The sequence below is a fragment of the Musa acuminata genome, chromosome BXJ3-8 (genome assembly GCF_036884655.1).
Source record: "Musa acuminata AAA Group cultivar baxijiao chromosome BXJ3-8, Cavendish_Baxijiao_AAA, whole genome shotgun sequence".
NCBI lineage: Eukaryota > Viridiplantae > Streptophyta > Magnoliopsida > Zingiberales > Musaceae > Musa > Musa acuminata.
Genome location: NC_088356.1, coordinates 47418030 through 47429732, shown reverse-complemented (window position 1 = coordinate 47429732; position 11703 = coordinate 47418030). Strand labels below are relative to the sequence as shown.

At 35.5% G+C, this 11703-nt stretch overlaps 1 protein-coding gene across 3 annotated transcripts in view; it reads left to right on the top strand.

The window, feature by feature from the left end:
* Positions 1-6771, top strand: part of LOC135644377 (protein IN CHLOROPLAST ATPASE BIOGENESIS, chloroplastic-like) — a 7575-nt gene extending 804 nt beyond the window's left edge. Inside the window, exons 2-12 of one of the 3 annotated variants that reach the window (XM_065161904.1) lie at positions 1615-1698; positions 3439-3513; positions 3612-3654; positions 3754-3811; positions 4650-4811; positions 4877-4939; positions 5036-5127; positions 5211-5292; positions 5393-5503; positions 5602-5762; positions 6404-6771. In XM_065161904.1, coding sequence (XP_065017976.1) covers positions 1615-1698; positions 3439-3513; positions 3612-3654; positions 3754-3811; positions 4650-4811; positions 4877-4939; positions 5036-5127; positions 5211-5292; positions 5393-5503; positions 5602-5742 — 911 coding nt within the window. In that variant the 3' untranslated portion in view covers positions 5743-5762; positions 6404-6771. Of the gene's footprint in view, positions 1-1587; positions 1699-3438; positions 3514-3611; positions 3655-3753; positions 3812-4649; positions 4812-4876; positions 4940-5035; positions 5128-5210; positions 5293-5392; positions 5504-5601; positions 5763-6403 lie in introns of all 3 variants that reach the window. The other 2 variants (XM_065161906.1, XM_065161905.1) reach the window with 2 other exon arrangements.
* Positions 6772-11703: the final 4932 nt, after the last annotated feature.

The window sequence follows — 11703 nt, the reverse complement described above, 5'->3', positions numbered from 1 at the left end:
CAATTTGTATTACTTAGTAATACAATCTCAGTAAATGAAGTTTGTTTATCTTTGATAATTAGATGATTTGAATAGCTAGCTCCCGAAATTTCTGGAGAATGGAGATATTGAAGTTGTGAAATTAGTGGGCATTTCTTTATGCCAAAAAAGGTTATTTCTTTATGATTGCAGTTTGCATTTGACCCTGTTGCTGCCTCGTCTATGCTACAAATCACCGGTGGCTAAAACTTTAAATTTCAAGCATCAAGGAACCAGTATATTATTATTATTAAAATACCTTGGGTATTTATATATGACCCTAATATGACCCATAAAAATGAAATAAAATATAATGTTTGGCTTCTTTGACTAGTTACACTGCAATAGATGCAATTATCCCATTTTCATGGTGACTGGAGCAACCATGGTGATGGAGGGTGTTGAAGAACAACAGCTATATTAGCAGGCAGGCATCCCATTGTCATGGTGACTGGAGCAACCATGGTGATGGAGATTGTTGAAGATCAGCAGCTACATAAGCAGTTAGGTTATTATTCCTTTTGTTTAAGAGAGATCTGAAAGTCATACAACCTATCTTAAGCCAAAGCGAAGTTCGTCTTTCACAAGAATAGTATAAACTAATCAAGCCTCAAGAGATCTATATAATAAATGTCATGCTACGGGGTTCCTTTTGTTTTTATGATCCCTTTGGTGGGACAATATGTGAAGGTAGCCACAAGGGTGAGGGTACTAAAGAAATAAATGCATCCCACAGGGGTTTATGCAAAAAAAAGTTATTATATTTTCATAAACTATAAAATTTAGAAAATAATTGCACGCATTTTAGTACTAAAATAAACATGATAAGTGTAGGATCAAGCTTTATCTAAATAAATTTTCTTTTTGTTTAGAGACATCTTTGTAGTACTAATTGAAGCCTGTTCTTTTATGATTGTTACGGATCTTGCTGTGATGCTGAATTCTGTATGGATATGGATGTGATAAGAGTAATCAGCAATGAAGGCATAGGAAGAACGTCCAGAAGCAAGTTTCAGGCCACTTGTGAAGCCACTAGAAGGTTATGATTAGAAATTGGCATCTAAGGCTCGAATTGTGGATGAAAATAACTTTGAAGAAAATTACTGGTTTACCTAGTTACTAATTTTGTGAGCAAGACCAGGTTTCTTATGGTTTAAGATTGTTTCTTTTTTTTTTCTTATCTTTTATTTGTATTTCCTGAAATTACTCTGGCACTTATACATTTAATTAATTTGTCATCTTTATGGTACTTATTAGCCTACCATTTTCGTTTCTTTGTTGTATTGGATGCTTCAATATGTTTTTATAGTGATGTGAGATTTATGTAATATTTCATGAAATTTGGTGTTGAAATTTATTTAGGTGTCAGCAATTTAATTCTTGCTTCAATTTCAATTAAGTTCTCTATGAAGTTCAGGTCTAACTGTTTGTGCCATGAAAATTAAATCATATTTCTTTCATTAAAGATGTTTTTGTTACAAGAGCTGAGCATGCGTATTATGTTTTTTCTTCTGTTGCTTTTCATTTGTGTCTGAAGTTCTTATACTGGTTTACTATCTGTTTATGAAGTTTAGTTCTCTCTGGCTTGATACACAGACCATATTTCTTTCATCAAAGATATTGCTGCAACAAGACCTCCTGAGCATCTGAATTACTTGTTGAACATGCTTCAATCACGAGGTAGACTTTTTTGTATCACCTGAACTAGATTTTCAGTTTTGTTTACGATGTATATATAATGTAGCAGTAATTTTCTAGCCGGTTCAGTCATTAGCAACAACTCTGTTAATATGAAAATACTATTTGTCTGAAGAATTTTTCTTGTTGAGATTTAACTCATCTTATTATGCTTGACTTTGGCTTTATATATTGAAGTAGATTTTGCTCATCTCCATGAGTATATCATTCATGAAACTGGCACTCTTGATCCTTTATATCGTTGCATAAATTCGGCTTCTTGCAATACATGAACAAGTCCACATTGCTATCTTGCTCTGATCAGTGATTTAAAAAGGCGCTCGGGCGAGGCGAGGCGAGGCCCGAGCGCCTCGCTAATCTCCCAGGCGGCGCGCTTCAAACAGGTGCCGCCTGGGCGCTCGCCCGAGCCCAGGCGCTGGGCGCTTCGGGCAAGCGCCTGGGTTAACCAAGGCAACCGAACCTGGATTTTAGGTCTGGTTCGGTCCTGGTTCGGTCTATGATGGTTAGTTGGTTCGATCGAACCAACTAAAACTCATATAAGTGACAACCGAACCCCAACCCTCGTCGCTGCCGATCCCGATCCCGCTGCTCGTCATTGTCGCTGCTCGCAAACGCTGCCGCTGTCGCCGCTCGCGCCTCCCGCTCCTGCTCCCGTTGCCGCTGCTCGTCGCTGTCGTTGTTCGCAAACGCTGCCGCTGTCGCCGCTCGCGCCTCCCGTTGCTCGCCGCTCCCGCTCCCGCTGTCGCTGCTCGTAAACGCCGCCGCTGTCGCCGCTCGCGCCTCCCGCTGCTCGCCGCCGCCGCTGTCGCCGCTGCCGCTTCCTCTTTTCTCAGTCAGCAAGCTCAGCACCCCTTTACACTTCCTTTTAACAGTATACGTATGCTGTATATTGTTAATATTATTAAGTTTATTTGAAATGATTAATTTTCAATACTGTTAATAGATTAATAATATATTATTTTGATTTTAATACTGTTAATTTTTATTTATTTGAAACTTTTTGTTAATGTGACATTGTGATTTTGTATCTTAGATTTTCTTAATTTAATAGTGTATTTTTATTTAAAATTTTAAATAATTATATTTATTAATTATATTATATATTTTTATATTTTAGCGTCTCGCTTCGCTCGGGCGAGCGCCTAGCGCCGTGGGCGTTTTTGGACCTTGGTGCCTTTTGGCGCCTAGCGCTTTTTAAATTACTAGCTCTGATAATAATTTGCTAGTATTCAGTTATATTGATTAAACAGTTTGTGTTGTTCAAGTGTAAGAATTTACTAGTAATTTGTCATGCAGTGCAGTGTATCCCACTTATGATCGTTTTCTATTATGTAACTTCAACTCATTCTTTTGGTGCTTAATATGAAATATCATGGAATACTGTGAATTGCTACATGATAATTCGACCAAAGAAAAGATATAAAAAGTGTCTGCTTAATATTGAAACATGAACTATATCTGGTTTTAATTCCAAGCTTCATGCAATTTGAGATATAAAGGATTGATTTTACCCCTCAATGAAGTTAAAATATATTGATTTATATGGACACTGCAATGTTGGTCTTAATTCTTATGTACGATATTTTTGAAGCTTACCAAATTTCTGCAGTAGATCCAATGAATATAGTCGTCCATTTCATTAATTAATACATGTTGGCATAAGTGATTTTGTTACGGTATGACTGGAATTTTTTTTTGATTTAAATCTATTATAATGTACAGGCGGAGCAGTAATATCTCCTGCAGCTAAAGAAGGACTGGTTCCTCTTGTTATTCCTTTATCAGAAAGCTCTGCAGGTTTTACACGTGGAACTGAATTTTGGCTCACGCTTCAATTGATAATGCATCTTGATCTTCTACTCATTTGTGTACTACTTTTGTGGGCTTGATATCAGGAACTTTGACATGCTTACTAAGATGGCCAACTTCTCCTCCTGGGTAATTACTTTTTTTTTTTCTTGTAATTACTCTCTTTCCAGATGTAGCAGTTTTCTGTAGTTCAGTTCTTATTGTGCTTACACTATTTCTTTCCTATAGGATGGAAATGCCAGTTGTAGAAGTTCATAAACATGGTGTTTGGCTTCTAGCAAAGAGTGTAAGAGATAGCAAGTTGAGAGATAATATTGGTCTTGCTTCATAGTTTATTAGGGTAGATTGTTTACTCATGCTTTGACTTGCTCAAATTGTTTTTAAAATTAAAGATAATGGCATATTAAATTGCTGTTGAATTTGTATTTTATATGAAGTGCACCTAGTAACAAGCAGTCTAATAAGTGCAAGTACTATGGTAGTCTATTAAAAACTCACAAATAATCACCAGATTATTTCAAAGAATGAAACAGAACAAATTGGGCTTCATTCAATTGTTAACATCGATTATGCTTTTCAGGAAGGCTTCCACTTTTCTTTTCCAAATATTTTATACACTTGGCCTGTAGCATATCAGAGAAACTGGCAATTTTAAGCAGAACCGTTTGACCGAATTTTCTTGAAGATGCTTAAATAGTCGGATTTAAATGAAATTGGGTCTTTGTGATTGGGCTTTTGGTGTAGAAGACATGATCATTAGAAAAGTAATTTTAATAATCAACCAAAAGAACAAGGTACTTTTTTTGTTAAATATTGTAGGTTCTTTTAGTTTGTAGTTGTTTTTGAGATGAAGATGTGCTGTTCTATGTCAAACTTTGCCTTGATGTTCGAACTTTTCTATACTCTGCTGGGGATTCTGTGAACTTGCTAGTTGAGAAGTTCTACCCTTTAGTGTATTGTAAATTTCTTTTAGATAAACTGTGTCAAATTATTTCACAAGTTATTTTGATCAATTTGTACATGAAATTTGTAATATATATATATATATATATATATGTATATATATGCAATTTTCTTATCATATCTAATAATGTGAAAAGAGAAGCATCTTTTCCAACTTCCAGGTTGATCAGTACATCCATAGAATCCTCGTCGAGGAAGATGCCAAAGCTCAAGATAGTAATAAATTATGGAATGCTTCATCTGAAGCTGGAGAAAAGCTATACAAAAGGGGTGACTTTTTGGAGTCTCAAATTGCTGATCTTGATGTATATCTTTTGAAGAAGGTAAAGATATAGCAATGATGTTACAGTGCAATAACTAGACTAGTTCTTATATAGTTCTATTTCAGGTTGGATTGTTTCCAGATGTTATTGAGCGGAAGGTTTCACGCCACTTGGAGAGAGGGGACCAAGTAAGAAAATATGCTTGTGGCTTCATTTATGGAGCTTTCTGGATTACAGTTTTGCTAAACTACATTTATGATATTTGCCTTGTGATGGTGTAACAGGTTTCTGCCATGATCACGGGAGAGTTTTACACAAAGAATCATTTCCCAGGATTTGGCCGTCCTTTTGCTTTCAATGCACAGCTTTTGCTAAAGTTTGTATAAGTTTAGCTAAATAAGAAACACAAAGTCTTCAATGATCACTCATGTCTATCACTGGTGTGATGCTTCGTTCTAGGGTTGGGCGTAAGCTTGAAGCCAAAGACGCAGCTCGGGGGTCTCTGAAATCACCATGGTGGACATTAGGATTTAAATACCAAGTAAGTTAGCTACAGATACACTAACTATTGCATTGTGAAGAGATTCCTTCTTTGTGCCTTCTGCTAGAAAAAAGAAGTAAACATACATGTGTTTGCTCAGGAAGTCGCTGAGATTGCAGAATGGGAGGATGAACAGATTGAGTTCATCAAGGAAAAAGTGACAGAAGAGGGTAGACAGGAGGATCTGAAGAAGGGTAAAGCACCAGAACAGGTGGGTCATCTTTGTTTCTCATGTTATCTATAAGAAATCCCACGAGACAAAAGGCATTTTTTATATGGATTTTTATCCCTTTTCCTTTCAATATGTAGGTAGCATTGGATGAAGCTGCATTTTTGTTGGATTTGGCCTCAATTGATGGGACCTGGGATGAAGTTGTAGATCGTGTTGCTGAATGTTACATGGAAGCTGGACTTTGTGATATTGCAAAGTTTATACTCTATAGGGAGTAAAACTTGATTTTTCTATCTAGGTATGATTTCTTTCTAGCTTTCTGCTTTAGTTGGAATTCAAGATGAATATTTTGTAGCCTTCTTCCTGTGGGATATGAAACCCCTCCTAAGGTGTTCTCCAATTTGAGAAGAAGAATTTGCTTACCATGAATGAAAAAGAGGGAGGAAAGAATTTACAACTAGATTTTAATAAATCTAACAATGAAGTAACCAATGAAGAAAAGAAAGATCTTGCAAGACAGTAGTATGCATTACCACTGTAGAGGTACTTTGTCTAAAGTGGATTTGATCACACTGCTCAGCCAGTCAATCAGAAGAAGTATAACTTCTAAATCACACCATAGATTATCAGGGCATTTGTGCCTGTTTATGTCCATTTCATAAAGTTTATTGTAATATTTTACTTAGCTTTCTACCAATCAAAACACGAAATTAGCTTTATATCTGATTCATAACAACCATAATGCTCTTAGCCTCTTTTATAAGATGCACTAAGTTAGTACCCTAATTTTCGGTACTTGTTCTTTTTTCTTGTATGTTCCATGAAACTTATCATATAAATATGCACGGCAGGTTTTCATTCGGATAGATTCTTTTAATGTATTTGACCAAAGGTAGTCGGTAATGCTCTTCTAACATGTTTTCGTCACCACAATGACAGGTGCATCATGGACAATTAATTCTACAGGCACATGGCTCACCTTACAGTAGAAGAAAGTGATGCAACATACTCTCAGAGATCTAACACATCATGGCCGGGTGGTGCAGTGGACCGGCTTTTGACATCCAATATATAAACCATATCTTATGGTTTTATGGCTGCAATTAAATGATACTGATCTTGTCATCCGTCTCCCTAGTAATAAATTATTATTGTGCCTTGTACAATTTATCAGGCATGGCAACTATTCGCATTTTGTTCTAGTGGACAGAGGAATGAAGTTTGCTAAAAAAAAGGTGAAGTTGATAGAATAATTGTACTATTGTATTTCTTGTGGTATTCAGTCTAATTGATTAATACTTACGTGACATCAGTCTAAACCAATGTTTCAAATATCAGTCAAAAAAGGTGAAGTTGATAGAAACATCAGCAGATTGTATTTTAGCTGCAAAGCATGTTTTACATACATCGGGCAAGCAAAAAACAAATTATATTTTTATATGTTAAAGTTTTTTTTTCTTGTTATCATACTCATTATATTGGAGTTGATATGTTACAATGTTTAAGTTTTTTTATTATTTAAATTTGCATATACACTAATTGAAAAGGATGTATAGAATGGCCTTAAAGGTCGGGGGTGTATTGAAATGGTTTATCTTTCGGATCTGAATTAATCTCATAAATTGAAGGATGATATTTTCCTGCTTTCATCACTCTGTTTTCTTTGTTTTTTTTGCCTTTCATCTGTTGGTATAACAATTGGCACATGACAACGTCTCAATGTGGTTGGGGAACAGAAACAACTGCAAAATATAAGAGTATATATATGTTCTATAAATATTTTTTTATTTTGGAAACAAATTAAGAAAATTATTCAATGAAAAATATTATAATTATATATTTTCTAAAAAAAATCACAATAATAAAACTTTAAGTCCTTACTATTTAGATAGGTATACATGAATCTATTATTCATAAAATTTGTAAAAAAAATTATATGTTTAATTAAATTTAAAATATTAAATTATTTATTTATAATTTTCAATAAGATGTTTTAGTCTTTCTCGTTTCTAATCATTTTATTTTTTTTTTTTAATTATTTTTTAAAAGTGATATAGATAAATAATCGTCGATGGCGCTCAGCACCCTCGTCGCCTTCTCCTCCTCGGAGGCTTCTACTACTCACACTCTCTCTGCCCTCACAAGCCCTCATCGCTCCTCCCCTTCGTCCCTCTTTCTCCTCCTCGTCTTCCTCTTCGCTTCCATCTCCCACCCCTCAAAGCCTAATTGACTTCCCACTGCTCCTCGTCCTCTTCCGCTTCCATTTCCTCTCCGTCGCCCATCTTTCTCCCCCATCTCCAAGTCGATGAAGAGGAGAATGAATTCAACCATAGAGGACCAACAGCAGAAGGAGACATCGATGAAGAAGCACAAGAGGATGAGGCCTCCGAACCCATTCTAGAGTTTTTCAGGTTTCGCTGCTCCTCCTCGGCCGAGGACCCGAAGTAGGAGGGCTGCCTCTCCCTCCAGAGGAACCGTCGCACGTCTTAGCAAGTCGCCAATATCGACTCCGCCGACCATGACCACAACGGCCTTGAGGATGAAGAACAAGTCCTCGAGCCACCGTTGCCGTCGCAACGGCCGAAGATGGAGTCGTGGCGACGATACGGTGGGCACCATGACTCCTGACTCAACTATATGAGATATACAGGTTTCTTCCGTGCAAAGATGATTATGAGGGTATCTAGACAAACTTGAAGTGATTTATTCTGAATTGCTCGTAAGAGAGGCTAAGAGTATTATCAAGAAAAAAAAGTTAATTCTTGATGAGACTAGAAAAAAAAAAAAGAAAGAGAGAAATCCTTTAAGAAGGATAAAAGCAAGGGCAAGACAAGAAAGACAAAGGTTGCTGAAAATGACTCGGCAAAAGACAAAAAAATAGTACTTCTACTATGGTAAAGACGAGCGAAAGATGAATTGTAAGAAGTACTGTGTAGAAAAGGTGAAATATAGAAGCTTTATATATATTTATGATTGATCTTTATTTGTCAATAAATTATAATAATGCATGGGTATTGAATATCGATAGTACATCCCATATCTACAATTCATTGTAGGTTCTAATAAGACAAAGTGGATTAATGAGAGATGAAGTGGACCTCTATTGAAAAATTTCAATAAAGGTCTCGTACCCGGACATCAAATATCACTTTCCAAAAGTATATTCCAAAAAAGACTCTTATAAAAAGGGCAGATATAGATAGTATTATCCTATGCCTCAATAAATATGATATATAATTTATGTTATATTATATACCAAGCTTAATGTAACACATGCTTTAAGTGTTACGAGCATATATCAAGTAGATCCAAAGGTCTATCTCGTCCGTCACCAATCTTCTAGGCATCGCTAGAACCTATAATAAATTACATATATGAGATGAACTATCAGTATTTAATACTCATGCAGTATCATAACTTTCTAATAGATAGAGATCAATCATGAATGAAACATCTCTAAGCTTTTTTTTTTTTTTTGCCTTTTATGTAAGATACTTCTTGCAATTCCTTTTCTAATGTTCATCTTTATCATAGTAGAAGTATTGGCCTTTATCTTTTGTCGGAGCTCTTTTAGTAATATTTGTCTTGCTCGGTTTGCCCTTGCCCTTGCCCTTACCTTTCTTAAGGGATTTTTCTACTTTCATTTTCTTTCTAGTCTCACCAACATAGAGAACTGGCTTCTCTTCAGCCTCCCTCAACATATTGAGGAGTCAAGGAGAGTCACCTTAAGCTTATTCATATTAAAATTTATTATGAATTGAGAAAAAACAATATGGGAGAGATTGAAGTATGATATTTAGGTTATCCTTTAGGACCAATCTTAGACCCATGAACTTCTCAATCTATTCAATCATTTTAAGGATATGATTCTGAACCAATGCTCCCTCAGTCATTCTTATGCGGAAGAGACTCTTATATCTCTTATATCATTGAGTCTTCCCTCTTTCTTAAACAATTTACGAAGATGAAGGAGGATGGATCCGACATCTATCTTTTTATGTTGTCTCTATAACTTAGAGAGTTATTGATGCCAACATATAACACTAACTAGAGTAGAATTATCTACATACTTGTTGTAGTAAGTAATTTCTTCCTCACTCGCCCCTACCTCATGTTCGGGCATTATCATATCAAAGACATACGTAATTTTCTTTATTGTGAGAACAATTCTCAAGTTACAAAGCCAATCTATATAATTTAGACTAGTGAGATAGTTGATATCAAGTATACGATATAAGGGATTTGCAAACGATATTTTTCTGAAAATAAAGATATAGTAAGGAATCAATAATATGTTATTTTTTAGATTTTAAAAAATAATTAAGATATGGACTTTTATCTTAATATACTCACACTATTTTCTTATGAAATATACGACACCCTCCGGCATGTGAATTAGAATCTCTAGTAGATTTCTAGTGGAGATCAGTATCTAATTGTCATCTTAGCATGACCTCGAGGGATTCGACTAATTATACTAAACCTAAAAGGTAGGCAACTTTTGTCAATCGTTACTCTTTATGATTCTTATCCTATTCAACCTTCGAACCATCATGGCCTCAAGGGATTCAACTAATCATGATATTCGATTAAGTCAGCACTATCATTACAAGATAAGTTTGATTCGATGATATATCCTCGAGAGACTCGACCAAGCATACTATATACTTAGGTTACCGATAACATCTCTATGTCATAAACAAGATCTCAAATCCTTAGGGACTCGACCAACGTAGCTCATATCGAAAAATGATTTTCGCCTATAATGATGGACGACCGCATGAGTTAATCTAATTATCTCACGTTTACTGACTTAATATTATTATTATAGAAGATTTTCTATTCAATTCGATCTTATAATTAAATATATTGCATCATATATATATATATATATATATATATATATATATAATATATTTATATTACATGCAAATATATATACCTAGTAGATGTAGAAATATATATCACATATATACACAAATATCCATACGATCATGGATTAGAACCTAAAGTGATTAGGCACAAGCCGAAGGCATAATCACTCTCAAAATCTCTGTGTATCTCGGCGCATCTCCATATCCGGTGATCATCTATCTCATCCTTATCGGTTCTACTAACACCTCTATGCTCCCGTCATGCCTTTTCATGCAATTATAACTTAGTTATAGGCATGTGAGCCCAAAATGTACATATCTCATATATCTCATAAATAAGAAACAACGATCTCGATCTCATCAATGAGAGGTACAATTCCAAAGGAGATAGAAATACATGCTATATTTAATGAGAGAGAGAGAGAGAGGCTTATAGGTCCAATAATAATCACATACACATATACACAATAATCATATATGGTCCATGATCATATGTCCACAATATACATCATATATACATATACTTATTGGACTAACTAGGTGATAATTAATTAAACTATGTAATTAATTAAATCTAAATTAACCCTTAATTCAATTAGAAAAAACCCTAGTTGCTAAGCTCCTTGGCCGCCAAGGACAAGGAGTCTTGGGCCATGGCTGCAAGCAACCATAGTTGTGCTCGGCCAAGGAGAGCTTTCGATCAGGGATCGCCAAAAGGGTTTACCGCCAGATGGCAATAAGCAACCCTCTTAGCTAGATTTGTGCGCGCGACTCTTGTAGTCATTTCCCCTTTTTCCCATTAACCTTTTGATGATAAAATTTTGGATATCTTGAACACTTTATACACCAAAAACCTATGTTGTCTTAACATGAAATCTAAAAAAAAAATGTAACTAGTTTATATAGAAATTGATTCTACACAATGTGTAGTTAATAACTAGTCATCGCACAGGAACCTAGCTCTGATACCATTATTGGGAAACCTTAGAGAGCATCACATGCACAATGAAAAATAAAATAAAAAAATTAGCTTTCCCAAATAGAAAATATTGGGTCATCATATGATGACTAGGAGTGTAAAACTCAAAACGATAAAACCTCATTAAGGGGGTGAGAAATTCTCACTTAGGGGAGATCTAATACCCCATAAAGCACGGATCCTAGTTTATAGGAAGAAAGAACTCTTGTGACCTCCTCTCTAGCAATAATCCACACAACGAATATAGCAATGACGTACCTCCCTGTACAACGAGTTCTCTCCTCGTGATTACACACCACCATGCACCAGCAATCAAGAGAGGGGTGACTCTCTTACCGAGAGGTTCATGATTAAGAGAAAGATGGGGAGGAGGAGAAAGAAGGCTG